At 33.9% G+C, this 17,361-nt stretch overlaps 2 protein-coding genes across 4 annotated transcripts in view; both read right to left on the bottom strand.

Annotated features, from left to right (window-relative positions):
• The window catches only part of Arhgap15 (Rho GTPase activating protein 15), a 587,323-nt gene that overhangs the window by 518,222 nt on the left and 51,740 nt on the right, over window positions 1-17,361 (bottom strand). The window lies entirely within an intron of this gene.
• Window positions 2,955-3,242, bottom strand: LOC124981378 (small ubiquitin-related modifier 2-like). Of its 2 annotated transcripts, XM_047547720.1 has the most exons (2): window positions 3,089-3,242; window positions 2,955-3,019 (listed from the first exon to the last, which is right to left on the bottom strand). In XM_047547720.1, exons 1-2 carry the CDS (start codon window positions 3,240-3,242, stop codon window positions 2,955-2,957), a joined length of 219 nt encoding a protein of 72 aa, XP_047403676.1. The 2 variants fall into 2 exon arrangements, with proteins under 2 accessions (XP_047403676.1, XP_047403675.1); XM_047547719.1 differs by having other exon boundaries at window positions 2,955-3,242.

The raw sequence follows: 17,361 nt of genomic DNA, 5'->3' as shown, positions 1-17,361 counted from the left end.
CAGAAATCTCCCCTAAAAAAATTCCTTGACTATGTACAATCCTGAAACCCCATACCTTCTCCATAAAAACTGGATTATAAATATATGACCAAAGAGATCATTCTCTCCACTGTCCACCTCAGATATGGTCCATGGGGGATAATACAGAAGGAATAAAACTGTAAAAAGCAGGGCCAAAACCCTAGAGAATAAAAAATTTAGGGAATTCTCCCAGAAAGAAGAGCCAGATCTTTCTCTAAGGCCATAGAGCAGTTTCAAAAGCCTTCCTAGGAGGATTTAATTATTGTTTTGGTCCAATAACTGGGGGCTGTTTACCATTGTCCTTTTTTACTAACAAGAGGGTTTTGGATGTATTTACTTCCGTTGTCAAGTTCTTGCTCCACCGTTGTATATGGGAAGTCCTGGGTAAGGTGGGACAGAGAACTTGTATTTGAAATTCTAAATCCCTCAATAAAGACCTGAACCTTATGTAAGGAGTTATTTCTCACAAGAGATTCTAGGAACAGAATCCAGGTGATACATCAACTGGATGGGATTTTTGGATGTTTCTTCAGGGAGGTGGATAGATGTACAGCAAAGTGTTGGAAGATGGGTGCAAAGTAGCAAATGGGAAGGGGGGGGGAGATATTGTATTCTGACTCTGAAACACATACTTTGACCACCTTTCTCAGACTACTTTACCACTGGAATGGATATGTGACTAGGTCAGACCAATGGAATATGAGCAGAAACAATGAAGCAATAATACCAGAGCTATGATCCAATGAGTGCTTCCCCTCCATTCTCTTTCTTCACCCACTGACTGGGAGGAAATGTTGCACTAATCCCTTAGGAATGATGAAGATATAACAGAAGAGAGACTGGGTTCTGAATCTTCAAAGGGAGAAAGTCAAACTCAGATGCAAAAAGTTCATTTTGCTTTCATCAGTAAACATTTATTTGGAATAATTTTATATTTAAAGAAAAGTTGCAGAGAGTTTCTACAGAACACTTACTTCTGTTTTGTAAGTGAGAAATAATTTCTATTTCTTGGAGCCATCATATATTTAAAATAATTTTATAACTACTAGGAGTATCCTAAAAAAAGACAACCATGGTTAGAGTTCCACTGATGTCAAAGTGAAAGGTCTTATGCATAAAGAAACCAAGAGAAAAATAGTGACTTAATGGGAAGAAATCTAGAAACACAACTTCATTCTGGTTATCCACTGATATTTCGCTTATCAGCAGTGGGAGAATTATTCATTTGGCATTTAAACCTCTTAAAGAACCAGAAATTCACTTTATATTTTTACAAATTCAGAACTTAGAAACTCTTAACTACTCATTATACTAAGATTTGTTCTCTACACTGAAAATTTAATATATGTTTTACGTTTAACTTGCAAGAATGGAAGAGTTCTGGGATGGGGGAGTTTTCATTTTATTTCCTTAAAACTCAAGTAGATGTCCAGGCTAGATGTCCAGACTTGGGGTAAAAGTCATCCTCCTGGCATGTAAAGTACTTCACATGTAAGCAAAAAATAGTACCAAGTAAAAACTGCATAATATTGAGGAATAGGCCCCTGGCCATTTGCCAATGTTAGCTATACATTTCTTCTATGGCCAAAAATTCTCCTTCTTTTATACCACCATAGCTGGAATTTGATAGGTACATTGCTCTACCGTTTTCTAAGTATTCCTTTCCACTCACCTGTAGAAAGCTTTTTTCTAAGGCACTGCTTCTAATTGTGTTTTATACATATCCCCAAGAGCACAAGAGATTATTTTAACCGGTGACTTTTAAAGTTTTCTTTATTATTTATAAGATCTTAAGATTTAGTAGAAATATTATCACATTAAAGCCATTTCACTAGTTTCCTTTAAAATAAAACAATTCAAGTTTAAATAATATAATTACATACGTAGTATGTGGTATGAAATATGGGCAAAAACTCACTAACATACTAAGTGAATGACTAAAGTTTTGGAATAATTTTAATAAGAAATCAGAACAGAAATTCCTTTTCACTGAACACATACTTATGTCTCTGTAAAAGAATCCCACTGAATCCATGGTCTAAAGAAGAATTCAAGTTGGAAATTGTATAAAGATGATACTATCTACTAACATTTATTTCAGTATTTACTGTTTTCCAGAAACTGCTCTATGTATTTTGCATACACTAGCATATTTAATTCTTAACCACCTTAAGAGGTCAATGATATTACCTTGTTTCTTTTTTGTTGTTGTTGTTGTTTCTAACAAGAAGTTTATTTAAACAATAAGATGTTTGACTTGAAAGGAAAACCATCTAGGAGTCTTTCTTTTTTTTAAGAGTAATTTACCCCTACTTAAAGACAGATTGCCCTATATGTAACAGCTACGTACAAAAAAAGTTATAAAATTGTCCTTGGTGGCTGGGGAGATAGCTCAGTCAGTAGAGTGCTTGCTTTGCAAGCACAAAGCCCTGGGTATGATCCCCAGCACTGAAAAAAAAAAAAAAAATTGTCCTTGGTTTTACAATGATAAATGAAAACATTAAAATTCTCCAATTGAACAAGGTATGCAAGGATTTTTATGTTGTTCAGTTTTATTTAATTTTTAATTTTTATTTTTTGTTAAAACAATGAGAGCAAAATAACTTACTGGAATATAAAGAGCTGAATGAGCATGCCACTAATGGAAAAGGGAATAATTTCATAGAACCAGTATTTTTCCCCATCCCATCTCCATTTGATGTCTCTCAAAACATATCATTGACCATTTAGTTTAAAAAAAAGGTAATATGCTTGTGCACATACACCAGTTACTTTATGTACAATAAAGGAATGGGGAAGGGGAAAGTGAAAGAATAGAGAAAACTATACTGTAGTAGTCAGGATTTGGTGGACCCTGATTGCAGTTTTCTAATTTAGAATGTATTCTTGGTCTGTAGGAACAGAGTTCTGAAGTAAAGCAGCAGGTTCCCTTTTTAGTAGACACCTCCTGTCTGCTGCTGGAACACATCAATTGTATCTTCATCCTCCATTTCCAACTCTGCAGGTGTGTCTGTTTCATTAATTAGCTGCCCATCAAATCGGAATCTGATCTGCCTCATCCACAAACCCTGTTGTTCACAATAGGCTTTCATTAGTTTACTAAGTGGTGTATACCTCTCAATCTTAAACTGCACCACAGAACCATCCTGCCCCGCCACCTTCAAGTTAATATGATCATTGGTCTCAGTCTTGACTCCTTCCTTGGGTTTTTCATCGGTCATGGCAATCACCTGAGTCTCCTCAGCTGCCGCTTCACAAAACAGGTACCAGGTCCGCACAGAAGGAGCACACAGGCAGCTCCAGGAGCGGCAGAAGAAGGAGGCGGCAGCGGTGGAAAAGCTATTTACCTTGTTTTGTAAGTATGGAAATACAGCCTCAGAGAGATTCAACAATATTAATTTTGTAAATTCAGAGCTCGTAAAAGACTGAAGTGACTTTTTAACCTAGATCTAATCCTGAACCATTATGTTTTATTTTATACACACATGCACGTGTGTGTGCACACATGTATGCATATCAGCAGTCATTAAATTCATGGAGACTAAAAAGTTGAGACCTCTGTATGCCGAAAAAAATGTTTCTAAGGTGGAAATTTAAAAGGGGGTCGAAATTATAAATTTGCACACATTTAAATGGGAACCTAAGAATAAGGTTTCAAATATGTTATGCATCATTTTTGTATTCCTTTAGAGGAAATAATATTGCTGATCATTCCTAAATCAGTAAGCTAGTCAATCTATCATGTTCAACCAAGTTATGAAGATGTTGGAGAAAGAGAACTTTCATCACCTGTGTTTTGCTGTGATAATCTTTTGTCATTTTAGACAAAGAAATATATCATCCCTAATCATATTATGCTGACTGAGACTTATGATAAGAAATCTGGAGCTGAAACAGCTTAATTGACTCATATGTACATCAGGAAAAGTTAGGATATGTCAAATTGTCTTTACATGTTATATTTAATGACTGCAAAGAAATATAGAAATAGTTAAAAGAAAACTTAGGGTCAACCAAAATCTCATGAGTTAAGTATGGAGGGAAAAAAGGCTCTCCAAGCCATACTGTGAAGAAGAGAACATTTTATAGTGCTCATATGAGTATGTATCAAAAACATTGTAATTGTGCAATTCTTATGGGACATCCTCTTAAGAAATATTGCAGTGAAAAATATCCTTTTGATCTATTCCTATTAAGTCAGAAGTCATTTTATATTTAGTATACTCATATGTCAGTAATTTCTAGTAGTAGATACTTAAAATATACTTGCTTATGGTACCAAATATCTCTATTATTATTATGGCAAAAACATACTTCACTTTAGACAGTGCTATTCTTTTTTAAGAATTTTAAAACTTTTAAATGTATCTGATAGCAAAAAAATGTATATTTTTGATATTAAATGTATCTGATAACTACATTTTGTTCTATAAATTACTTCTAGATGAATTTTAGAATCTGGCCACAGTGCATTGAGTTCTCGCTTGGGATGGAAATGTTAAATAATTATTATTTTGAAAATTGATAGCAATATTAATATTAGTGGTAGGTTGATCCAACTTTAATAAATTAATTTCTCAACCACAGAAGTATTTCTACTGGGAAGTTTTAAAGTACTGTTTTTATGCATGACTTCTTTCTTTTTGGTTTCCAAATGTTCTTAAATAGTATAGAGATCCTCCCTGTAAACATAGGTGCACATGTATGGAGGTCTATCACATATTTAAGTGTTCAAGTCTTTTTCTGTTTGGTAGATTTATACTCCTTATAAATTGTGACATGATGGCTTCAATATCATGACCCTCTCTATTTATTTCTAATGTTTTACCACAAAGGGGCCTTGACAATTCAAAGTTTCTCTGGCCTATTTGTTGAGAACATCACTTAAGAGTTACTTTTGAGGCGACATATTTATGTCCTAAGCTGTTTTCCTGCCACCACCTTCTCATCTTAAGTAACTAAGCTTTGATGATAAACACCTGAGTTTTTGGTAACCCTCACTTTGGAGAGAAAGAAAAGGTCATTTCAGAACTCATCTGTGTTTGTGTGTGAGCAATCTTTTTTCTCGTTGATGCCATCTTCCTATTGAGTTACCATGTCCTATAAATAGGAATGATTTGTAGCTACCATTGAAAAAGTTTGAAATATTAATGTGTTCTGACATGATTCCCTTGAACCCAATATCAGATTAATCTATATGACTCAAATAATTTTATGTCAAATCTGTATTTGCCTTCCTTATAACCACCCACTACTCTCCTCTTCTGTCCCTTCTCTGCACCTCCCCAGGTTCTTTACTTTTCTAATTGTGCAAACTAAAGTTGAAAAACAAAGTATTCAGCATGCATAATGTATATTTACTTTAAATGCCTCTTTATTCTTATTAGAATAGGCATCATAGTTAAGTTTTTCAGATATCTTTTCCTCCAAAAAGAGGAATTAAAAGTCAAATTTTCAAGTTGTCGTCATCTTTTCTTCCATTCCTTTATCATCTTTATCTATTTAAAGAATATGACACTGATGGGTGAGATTAGTATGTGATATATTACATATTGTAAAAATAACAGAATTTGAGCATATTATTTTCCTTGTGTAGGAGGGTCTACTATGAAAGTTATATATAAACATGAAACATTCCACATAACTCTGATTTTAAATAGATTACCATTTTTGATGAAAGTTTATATCTTGTGGCTTAGAATTGAAATGAAATAACTTGAAGGAAAGCATTGGTTTGTTCCAACATTTTCACAGACGTGTACATTTTCTGAGGCATACCTCCCATTAGCAAACTCCCTGGATACTTGGATGAAAAACAGAAATAAATCTGTGGTTAAGTTTAGTTTTTATCTTCACAGTTTCTCAAAGATTTTTTGGTGTATCCCAATTCTTATATTCAGATTTTCATTTGTTTTGCCAAATTCTATTTCTTAAAGCTATCAAATCAGAAATTAAGGAAAGTTAGTGATGTTTTATTTTATTTTAGAATGTGGAGATGTGGTCAATGTTTCTTTTACTCACAATCATTTAGTTGTTTAGAAATAATAAACATCAATTCAAATGATGGCTATATTTTTAAACCATATGTATATGGCAGATAACAGCTTTTCAGAAAGAAAGGAAAGTTAAGATTGGAGGACTTTACCTTATCATGCATTTAATCTTCTAATTTTAACTATATGTAGACATGTAAAATTCATCCAGGTTCACAATTATTCTAACTCTACTTTAAATTTATCTTTTCATAGTCCTAGGCAGGCAATGACATAAACCAAAGAAAGCTCAAATTCCTCTGTTTTATTAGTATATGACAAGTAAATTGTTTAACATTTATACATTCTTCTCTCCTATTGTCAGTCATATACCTGACACTATTTATTATGTCTTTTATCCCCTGCATAAAATGAAAAGTAACAATCCAAAAAGCTTCCTGGGGACATAGTAAAGTTTATCAGCACATTAGAAATGTGTTGAATACTCTATGCTCAGCATCTGTGTCACCTACAATATACTGGAGACTCACAATCCAGGGTGAGTCCAGTGAGTTAGACAGCCTATCCACATTTTTCTGTCTCCCAGAGAGCCAAAGGGAAGCACTTAGTATTTCTTACCCCTTTCAAGTGCTTGGAATTATTTCCTTGCTTTATTTCATCCCAAACACATATGTTCCTCCAAGAGTAAAATCAGACTACCTCATGATTTTCCTATTTAAATAAAAATTCATTGTATATGGAATGTACATCTGCTTGCTTTTTGATGAATATTATTTCCTTTAGTTTGGTTATATCTTTTTGCAGTTACTTTCAGTATAATGTTTATCTCCAAGAATTTTCTCCAACTGAGAGGTGCCATTCATATGAAAGTCGGATATACCACAACTTCAGTCTTCAAATAGGCTCTTCAGATAAGAACCACCAAAGCAAGAAATGTAGAGGCATCTGAATAGTATAATTTTCTACATTTCTTTCATGTGAAGTTCATTTATGTATTGCCTTAAATTTTAGTTTGTTTTTTCTCTCTAGGATCACCCATATTTAGCCAAGAATTTCATTCATATATATATATGAACACACACACACACACACACACACACACACACACACATATATATATATATACATATATTTTAAATCTCATGTGTCCCCAATTTTTTAAAAAAAATCATTGATACATAATAACAGTACATGTTCATTAGGCACAGTGTGAGATTTCAATACAGGTATATAATGCAAAACAATCAGATGAGAAAAATCAACATTCAGCAACTCAAATATTTATCATGTTATTGTGTTGGGAACATTCAAAATCATCTGTATCAGCTATTTAGAAATATACAATTTTTATCAATCATAGTTATCTTGCTGTGCTATAGAACTTTAGAAAATCCTTCTATCCAACTATATCTATGTGCCTATTAACTATCATCACTTTGTCACCTCCTCCCACTACTCTTTTCCCTTCCCAAGCTCTGTTAACCACTATTATACATTTTGCTTCTATGAAATCAACTTTTTGGACTCCACAGATGTATTAGCAAGTTTTTTATCACTATAAGGAAATAAGTGAGATAATTAACTTATAAAGAGGTTTATTTTGCATAAAAATAAAAAGGTTTATTTTGGATAACAATTGTGGAGGTTCCAGTCCTTGATCAAATGACCCCATTGATTTAGGTCTGTGGTGAGGCAGTACATCAAGGAGGAAGCATGTGACAGAAAAAAAAAATCTTTTCACCTTATCAGCCAGTAAGCAAAGAGGGAAAGAGGACTGTCTAGTGTCCCACAATCCCCTTCAGGGACATGTTCCTAATGACCTAAAGAATGTTTATAGGATTTCACCTCCTGCAGATCCACAGTACCCTCGGACAGCACTACACTGAGAAACAAGCCTAACACATGGATATTTGAGAGGCTACCTATATTCAAATCATAGCAACATCTAAGTGAGAACATGCAATATTTGTTTTTCTTGCCTAACTTAATTTCACTTATGTTATGTCCTCCTGTTTCACCATGTTTCCATAAATGACAGGATTTCTTCCTTCATTAAGGTTAAATGTTTTCCAGTATGTATTTACCACATTTTCTTTATCTATCCATTGAGGGACATCCTTGTTGATTCCATATTTTTTTTTTGTATCAAGGATTAAACCCAAGGGTGTTTAACCACTTAGACACATTCATAGCCCCCAGCCCTTTTTATTTTATTTTTTTTAAATTTGCGACAGGGTCTCACTAAGTTGCTTAGGGCCTCACTAAATTGATGAGGCTGGCTTTGAACTTGCAATACTCCTGCCTCAGCCTCCTAAACCACTGGAATTACATGCATGTACCACCATGCCTGGCTTGATTCCATATCTTTAGCTATGAAGTACTAAACAAATTTATTGAGAAATGATGTCCAAGTTAGACACATAAACATTTCATTCTACTCATAATACTATTAACAGCATTAGTTTTAAGACATTATATAATTTGTTCAAGTCACAGATATGGTTCCTACCATCAACAAATAAAATAACTTATTCATTTCTTTTACTCCATACAGTAGAGATCTTTTCTTTGTTGATAAAAACAAAAATAAATAGTTCAGAGAGCAGATTATGAAACTATGGATGAGTAATCTAGAACACTTGAGCTAAACTGACATTTTTCCACAACTGCAAGTCAGATGTTAACTTTTAAAGAAAACATTTTAAGACATTGCTAAACAATACCCAGTAAACTAGCTCATAAGTGCCTCACAACAATGCAAAATAGAAAAAGACAAAGAATTATTGATAGTCAAATTATTAAAATGTTCTGCTAATTTAACCAAATAAAAGGAATCATTGTCATGTCACTATTTGGCTATGTTTGACAGAAACAGCCTATATCTAATTTCACAAAGTTTAACAATATGAAATTCTTAACAAATTAGAATCAGGCTTTGTTTTTAGTCTCAAATTAAAAAAAAAAAAAAAAAAAATTCTTTCATTGCCCAGAGGGTTTAGGTTGAAATACCAAGTTCTCTTCTTACTGCAAGTGTATGTTCAATCACTGAAGAAGAAATTCTTTTTTTGGCAAGCTGTGATCCAATACATATTAAGTTTAATCCATGCTATGCAAAATTTGACAAAGATATCTGCCCACAGTCTGCTTTCTACAATCTACTGACACTTTTTTTTTTTTCCAGACATCTTTATTTCTTAATTCAAAGGTGGAAAAGTGCTCACCAAAAATGGTCTGCCTGTACTGAAAGGTCACTTTCAAAGCACTGCAGGAGGCAAAGCATCTAATAACTATGACACATTTTCAAGAATTAACAGACTTTTGTCAAATATTTAATATAAGCACATTGAATGCCCTCAGCACATTAAATCAATACCTATTAACTGTATCTTTCCAGTTTCCTTCCTTTACTTATTCTTTGAGGTTTTTCAGAGACCCCAAACTCACCTTCTGCTGCCGAAAAAGCAGATTTAGTTCTGAAGGTTAATCCGACTCAGCAGGATTGAAGGATGGCACTTTTCCTTGGTCGTAAGTATGTTGGCTCAGGCCAGACAGCTGTTAGGACATTCTCCCCTGGGAATCGTGCCCTCAACACCCACCGTTGATGCACATACATGGTCTACTGGCTGCCGACTTCCATGCCCATCTGCTCCAATGGCATGGTGCCCACTCACAAGTTGGCTGGATCCTTGCCCTTAGTGTGTAGGTGCCAGGCAATGATGGGTTTAGATGGGCAGCCTGCATAATACTACAAGTGACAATTTTTTTTTTTCTTTCTCTCTCTGTGCAATATCTGTCCTCTGTGCCTCCCCTGAAAGAGAAACTTGTGTTTCTCCACCTTTGATTATACCCATGGCCACATGTGGCCTCAAACAGGTAGATGTACGAGCATACTTAACCTGCCACCAACAGGAAGATGAAAGGGAACAATTCACAGAGCTCCAAATGACAAGTTCTAACACTGAAACGGGTTGGATTGTGAAAATCCCGACCACCTGGAGTCTGTCAGAAGACATTTACCATGAGCACAAGTACAGCAGGCTTGCAGATAGCAGTGGCACCAGGAAATAGCTTAAGTTACAGCACCTTTGTCTTTTGCAGTTCCAGCACAAATCACTTGCCTTGCATTGAAAAGGCTCACACAACAGCAAACAAAATAAATCAGCAAACAGAACAAGCTTAATGGGAACACAATTTATATGTTCAGTGGGGGCAAGGGTGCAAGCTATGATATTCAGACCTCAGCAACAACCCCGACCGGAGGTCCTAATGGAAAGAAACAGAAACAGAAATAGCATCTCTTTCTATTCTGCAGCAAACCCGTGGAGAGGAATAGATTGGCATAGGAGGTTGTGACTTTAATGATCCAAAGCATATGAATGCTTGTTAGCAGACAGCAGACAGACATAAGTAAGAACAACAGTAATGGCTGCATCTGCAGCCTGGCCTATGGCACTAAAACCAATCAGGCAGCATTGGAGAGCAGTGCCGGAAGGTATGTTAAAGCCCGCTTTCCTTGTGTGTTTATTTAAGGGTGATTGAATTCAGGGTGTTGTCAGTCCGCCTTGGAGAATGGTTATCCAATGTGTAGGCATGATCTTTCTCTCTGAATATGCTCTGTTGAGTCAGTTAGTTATGTGTGACTACTTGATCTGTCCTAGTCTTTATAGAGTGCCAAAATCCTCCAGTCCAAGTTCCAAAGGAACAGGGCCTAAAAACTTTTGGCTCCAGAATCAAATTAGGCTTCTCTGCTTCCCTAGCCAGAAATGCATAAATACCCAATGGCCAAAACCAAAGAATTTGACATTGTGGAATGAATAGAGCTGTCATATACCACTAAAGTGTGGAAATATCTACTGTTTGAAGTCAAGACTAGTTCAACATCTTCAGTAATCAGAACAGACTTCTTTGGACACCTTTATAGGGTAGTCTGGCGTTTGGGAATATTTCTGGCAAGCTGCTGATTCCAGATATCAGAAATGTAAGAACATACGGTTTATAAGAGAAGATCTGCCATTTTTTTCTGTCCAAAAAGAAATCCTAAAAGGCAGCATATTTTCATTAAAAAAAAAAAAAAAGAATAGGTCCCTCATCCTGTCAGATTGACCTTCCAGTTAGCACCAATTGCTTAGATGTATTCGTAAAAAAGAGCTAGTCAAAGAAAGTTAGTGGTAAAGCTTGAAAAAAAAAATGTTATGTGAATAATATCTGAATTACTTTGAATTTGAAATTATCTAGAGTTGGTGGTGAAAATAGAAAAGGGAATGAATGGGTAGAGTTGTCCAAAACTCCTTAATGTGATTATTATGCTGAGTTAACTATCAGAATTCTCTAAATCATTTCTTTCAAAATGTGTCACTCCTCAATAATAGAACCGTGAGAATCACAAACAACAATGTTATTGAAAATGAAGATAAGCAATATCCAATCAATGAACTCTGGAGGGCAGAAGCCATACTTGACTCCTCTTTAAATCCATGGTTGTTAGCATAGTGTTCCACTCTATTATGGGACTGGTCTTTTTGAACTTTATATTGTATCTCTTTGAATAAATTCAGCTACCATAGCTTTTCCCAAAGGCATCTTGTTAGAAACATAGTCACGATTCTTATCAAAATATGAACTAAAAATACTTGTCCTTTTGAGATGGACTTCCATAATTTCTCATACAAGATTTGACATTTATTCTTATAAATAGGACTATTTATTCTTGAAATAGGACTGAATTTTCAAATTATCCTCCCATTACCCCATTAGGTTATTTTTAAAATAACTGATACTAGTTAGATAATAGTTCCCTGATCTATGTAGTATACATGATGCTTCAGATTTAGTTTCTTCTCTAGAAGGAAAAGCTGAAAAGATATATAGATGTGAATACAGATGTAGGTATAATTATGCATATAGATGAAGGTATAGATATGGATAGATATATGTAGATAAAAATATATCAATCTTATCTTTGGCCTTCAATGAATTACATCCTCCCCACATGAAAAAGCATCACCCCTCCCATTATTCAAGACATTTGTCATATTAGATATAGGTAGATAGAATTCTTTGTGTTGTTGTTTGTTTGTATTTTGCAGTTCTGGGGATACAATGCAGGGCCTCATGAATGCTAGGCGAGCACTCTATCACTGAACCACATCCCCACTCTAGGTAGATATAATTATACTTTTAAATACATTAAATGGTTGTATAGATGATTATTTTAGATAATTCTTTGTTCTATTATCATATTTCCTGGATATTACTTACTCCTCTATGCCTCTATTTCCTCAATTATAAAATATGGCATAATATAGTCCTCATATTTCATAAGATTACACTAGAAACAAGGAAAGCAGTACATACATGAACAACTTTAAGCACATGGTAAACCCTGATTATGACATATCAACTATCTCATTCCTTAGTAAATGGGCAAATATATTCTAGTAAAGGGGTAATTAACATTAAGACAATGTACATATGAAATTCTTCCATGTTTCTACAAACTCTTTTCAGACAATTGATTTCCTTCTTTGAAGAAACTTCAACCATTTCCTCCTAAGTCACTTAGAAAGAATTTTATTAGAAAAATATTTAAACATACAAGGAGATGTTATTGTACGAGGCACGTATACAAGGAAGTGGGAATTCTGGCCTCATTTTACAATTACACCTACCTCAAACTCACTGTTGACCCTCAATGAATTGCATCCTTCCCATGTGTACATCAGCCCTTTCTTGATTCCCAAGAGTATTGACTTATCAGAAAACTTGACTCAGAGTCCAAAGTCTCATCATCCAAAAAGAATCCTTTCATTCTTTCATAAGATCAAAGACAGAAAACCTAATTCCAGTTTTGAAAGAAGATGAACTTAACTGAGATCAGATAGAAAGTAACAGAAGCAGGACTCAAACATAGGTAATTTTGTTTTAGAGTCAGTGGTGTGAACAAGTCCTGTGTTCTATCTGTGTCATGAGGTATTATGATTATTACATAGACGATAAATCTAAAGCAAGTGGGAAAAGATCACAAATAGCCAGAAGTTGTTGTGTAGTCCAGACTCATCTAATGCAAAACTTCATGCATTCTGACTTCAAATCTTTAAAATGCTCCATCTACTGCCTCTCATAATAGATATTCAATAAATACTTGTTGATCAATCAACAAGCAGTAACTTACTTGAACATAGAAATGTAGAATAATGTCATTGACACTTCCACATAATTATTTTATAATTAATCTAGTTCCCATTTTCTATTTTCATTATGTTTCATATGTGGTATTATTGCCATCTACAATATTATATAAGATGAAATAATAATATCAATACTTTAGAAATCTGGAAGACCCATCTATTTCCTATTAAAATCCACTTAAACTCAGAGTTAAAGAATAAAAATGTTATCTTTACAAAATGACAGAAAGTAAAACTGTCAGCAAAAGTTGATATGTCTGAAAAAAAATTTGAAAGGAAAAAAGTAAACAAAATCTTAATAATTATTTAATAAAATAAAGGGAGTCACAGCCTATATTTGAAGTTGTGGGGGAAGGGAGTAATAATGAGAAAAAATAACAAGACTCCCTTTGCCTCAGAACTTTTAAGAAGTTCATCACTCAGTAGATCCTGGTACCATGGAGGGCACAATACAGATTGCCTACAACAGCTTCCATTCAGAAAGGCTGGATCCCTGGCACATTCACCCAACACACAGTCAAGTGACAGGGCCAGACCTTCTTGAGCAATATTAAATCAGGAAGCTTCTGAAGTCTAGATTCAAGATCATTTGGCACTCAGAGGGAAGAGGTGAGTGAGGGGCTGCACGATTAGTCTTCCTAACAAGCAATGGGACACTTAGCCACCATTGTCAGTCTTTTTTCAATTAATGCCACAGGCAAAAATATATTCCTTCTTGTAGAAGACTGGGGGAGTCTTCTGTAGCAGAATAAAAGGGTCCAAAATCCTGCAGATATAGAACTTCAGATATTCTCCATGAAAAGATGGTTTCATCGCATGATAATTCTATAGAAAAGCCTGTCTGTCAACAAGGCCAGTGTCCCTGTTCTAACACAGAGATTCCAAACCGCATTTCAGTGCCTCTTAAAAAAAATCAGTACACTGGCCTCAGTTATTAAACACTAAATTACTCATTATTAGTTAGCTACTTACTGAGCACTAGTGACGTTCCAAGTGCTTAATAAAATGATCTCTGCTTTTCTGAAGTTTACAGTCTTTAGGGAAAGTTGTGGAATGGAATAAGATTTTCAAATAAGCAAACATAAAGAGGGATCCAAAGTAAGCAGAAACATACACACAAAAAGCTATTAGTATTTTCAAAAGACAAAAGATATATGGGATTCACAAAAACAGGAACCATAATTAATAAGACTGACAATAGGAAATTAAAATTATAAATGAATATATATTTTAAATCAAAGAATTTCTGAAGGAAAATAATGATAAGAAGCCCAGAAATGTTAGGGAAAAAGAGAGATAAATCATAGAAAGAAGAGAAAATAAATGCTTTAGGAAGTTCAACATCTACCTAATAGAAACATTCAAAAGAAAAATGAAATATTTTTAAATGAATGGAAGAAAATTTTAACATAAACCACCAGAAACTACTAGAATTTTATGACTCTTTTGATTGAAAACCCATACCAAGTGTCCAGTAAAATAAGTAGATAGGTTCTTATAGTTATAGAACACTGAGAATAACAAATCTAAAATCTTTCAAAAAGAAAAGGGGTAGGGAGAGGGAGAGAGAAGGGGAGAGAAGAGAAAGTAAGCTGGGAAGAGAGAAAGATGATATCACATAAAATTAAGAGATGGTAACCAGAATGGTGCTGGAATTTCCTAAAATCCATTAGCTATTAGAAGAATGACTTCAAATTTTAAGAAGAAAATATTGTCAACCTAGCATTAACTAAACCATCAATTAAATGACAGTATTGCATGCATAAAGGCATTTCCTGATGTAGAAGTACTTAATGTATTTATTTCCACTATATCCTTGTTTGGAAGTAACATAGGGAAGTGCTTTAGCAAAATGAAGGATCTGGCTAAGGAAAAGAAAACATCAGAAATTAGGTACAGGAACATGGCAAAATGACAAAAGAAGTCCAGGATTATATCTGTGTCAGACCAGTAAAGACTTCAATCCAAATCAAAGTGAGATGATGGATAGCTTTGGGAAGATTTTTTAAAATAAATGAAATGATATGTTATTTAAAGTTTCAATGTTGGGCACAAAGATAGAGAGCAGTTTGAAAATTTTTTTGGCATCTGTGGAAAGATTTTACTATAAGTGTAACAAAATATAAGTAATTTAAAACTAAATATAATTCATCAACTCTATGAAAGAAAAGGGAATACTAAATGAATTAAGATTATATAATATTTTTCATTTAGTTAGACATATTTAGAATCATAATAATTTCAACGAGTAATTTAACCAAAAAAATGATATAATGAAACAACAGAGGGAAAGCAAAGAGGTATGGAGTATAAGAGCTGATATTAAACCTTCATAGCAGGAAATCAATACATAATGCTTAAAAAAAGATAAGCTAGGAAAAAACAGCAGAACATTTAAAAAATGAAGTATAGTAAAAAAGAAAGAGCAAGAAACCACTAAAGCTTTTGAAGGTGTTTGCCCCTAGAAGTGGTATTGAAGGATGGAAAGGTGGAGAAGCCAGATGACTGCTGTTTAATTGAAAGATTTCCAGACTCCTGTCTTACCTTTATGGATAACTGTGATAAAAATAAATACTAATTACAAAAGTGAAATGTCTCAGCAACCAATCTGCATTGTTGAAAGTCTGGCTTCCCTATCACATACTTCAATACAAGTTAAATACAAAAAGAATGATAACTACAGAGATAAGTATAAAATAGCCAAGGAGTGAAATGTTTATGTTTACATTTAGCATCGTATCTGGAAAACAAAATCCATGTTAGTTTTTGACCAGATGTTTATCTTACCAGACATTAAGAGGAAGGGATTGGAAAATACTTTCTCATATGTTATTTGTGGTTTAGGAGCCATTAGTACCCTGACTCTGTGAAGTCTACAGAAAGATTATGTTTCATCCTTTACAGAAATCTAGGAAGAAAAAGAGAAAACCCTTTCATTAGTCAACTACTTAAAACCTTTTCATTTTCAAATCAAGGGAAGCTGCCAAAATAGCATTAAATTAAAAAAAAAAATCTCTCTCTAATGCTCCCCTTGGATGACTAAAGAAAAGTCTAATTCCGAGTCTTTTTTTTTTTATCTTCCATTGTGTATACACCACAATGCACAACTTAGCTCATTAGTGTTGCAGGCAAGAGCTATCATTTTTAAATGATCAAAGCATTTGGGGAGAAATCAGACACTTAGAGTAATGATTCCCAAATTGTAATCCTGGGCATTTAGGGGAAAATCTTCTGTGGTTCATTTAGGAGATATTTTAAGGGAAATGTGAAGGCTGATAAAATATAGGACCATGTGGGAAATTTTTTGAAAATCAAGTAACCTAGAATGGTCATTATACTGATTTGAGGACAGGGATTGAAATAAGTGGCAAATAAAAAATAAAGAATAACATATCACAGGATATAAACAGGTGCAAAACAAACCTAGGAACCAATGACTTAGGCCATGTGTTTAAAAAGTTTTATTAAATAACCAAATTTTATAATATACATTTAAAATGAAAACTATGTAACTAATCCTTAAAATAGCAAACTTAAACAAAATTATCTTTCAAAATTAAATTTTTTTCATAGCACAAGGGACAGAAATTTTTGTGTTTGTAAATAGATATGATTTAAATAGAGGTTCCTGCATTTTAATCATAAACAATGAAAATATGATTTTGTTCCTATTTCATATTCTCAAATTTCTGTGGTAATTTGTGGCTTTACCACTGATTTGATTTTCCTCATCTGGCCACAAAGAAAGACGCACCCAGCTCAGCAGCAATAAAACAGAGAAAGTTGAGAATTATTTTTGAAATGTTGGCCACAAGCTCAACTGAAGCTTTTATGGCAAAGTTCTTGGAGGAATGTAAGGATTATTTATGAAGTATTCTGTGTGAGAGTGTGGTATTTTTTTTTTCCTGAGGAAATAGGACATGTTGCAGGCAGTTATGGAGAAGATAATTTGGAATCTGAGATTAAAGAAGGAAAGGAATAAAGTGAGGGCTGGCAGGACTTGGTGAAGGTAATGAATTTGGGATTGGAACATTTAAAAATATATATTTCATAACTTCTTGGTAAACTTAGCATCGAATACTTTTTTCTTTTCATGCTATGAACTGTCATTTAAAATTTCAGCTTAGGAGAAACTGTTTCTATGTGATTTATGAGGTCCT

Source organism: Sciurus carolinensis, chromosome 3, assembly GCF_902686445.1.
Source record: "Sciurus carolinensis chromosome 3, mSciCar1.2, whole genome shotgun sequence".
Taxonomy (NCBI): domain Eukaryota; kingdom Metazoa; phylum Chordata; class Mammalia; order Rodentia; family Sciuridae; genus Sciurus; species Sciurus carolinensis.
Note: the sequence above shows the minus strand (reverse complement) of the source record. Positions and strands in the feature narration are given on the sequence as shown.

What these genes read in the sequence shown, in the direction of transcription:
- LOC124981378 (XM_047547719.1), bottom strand. Translation starts at nt 3,242, where the DNA reads ATGACCGATGAAAAACCCAAGGAAGGAGTCAAGACTGAGACCAATGAT.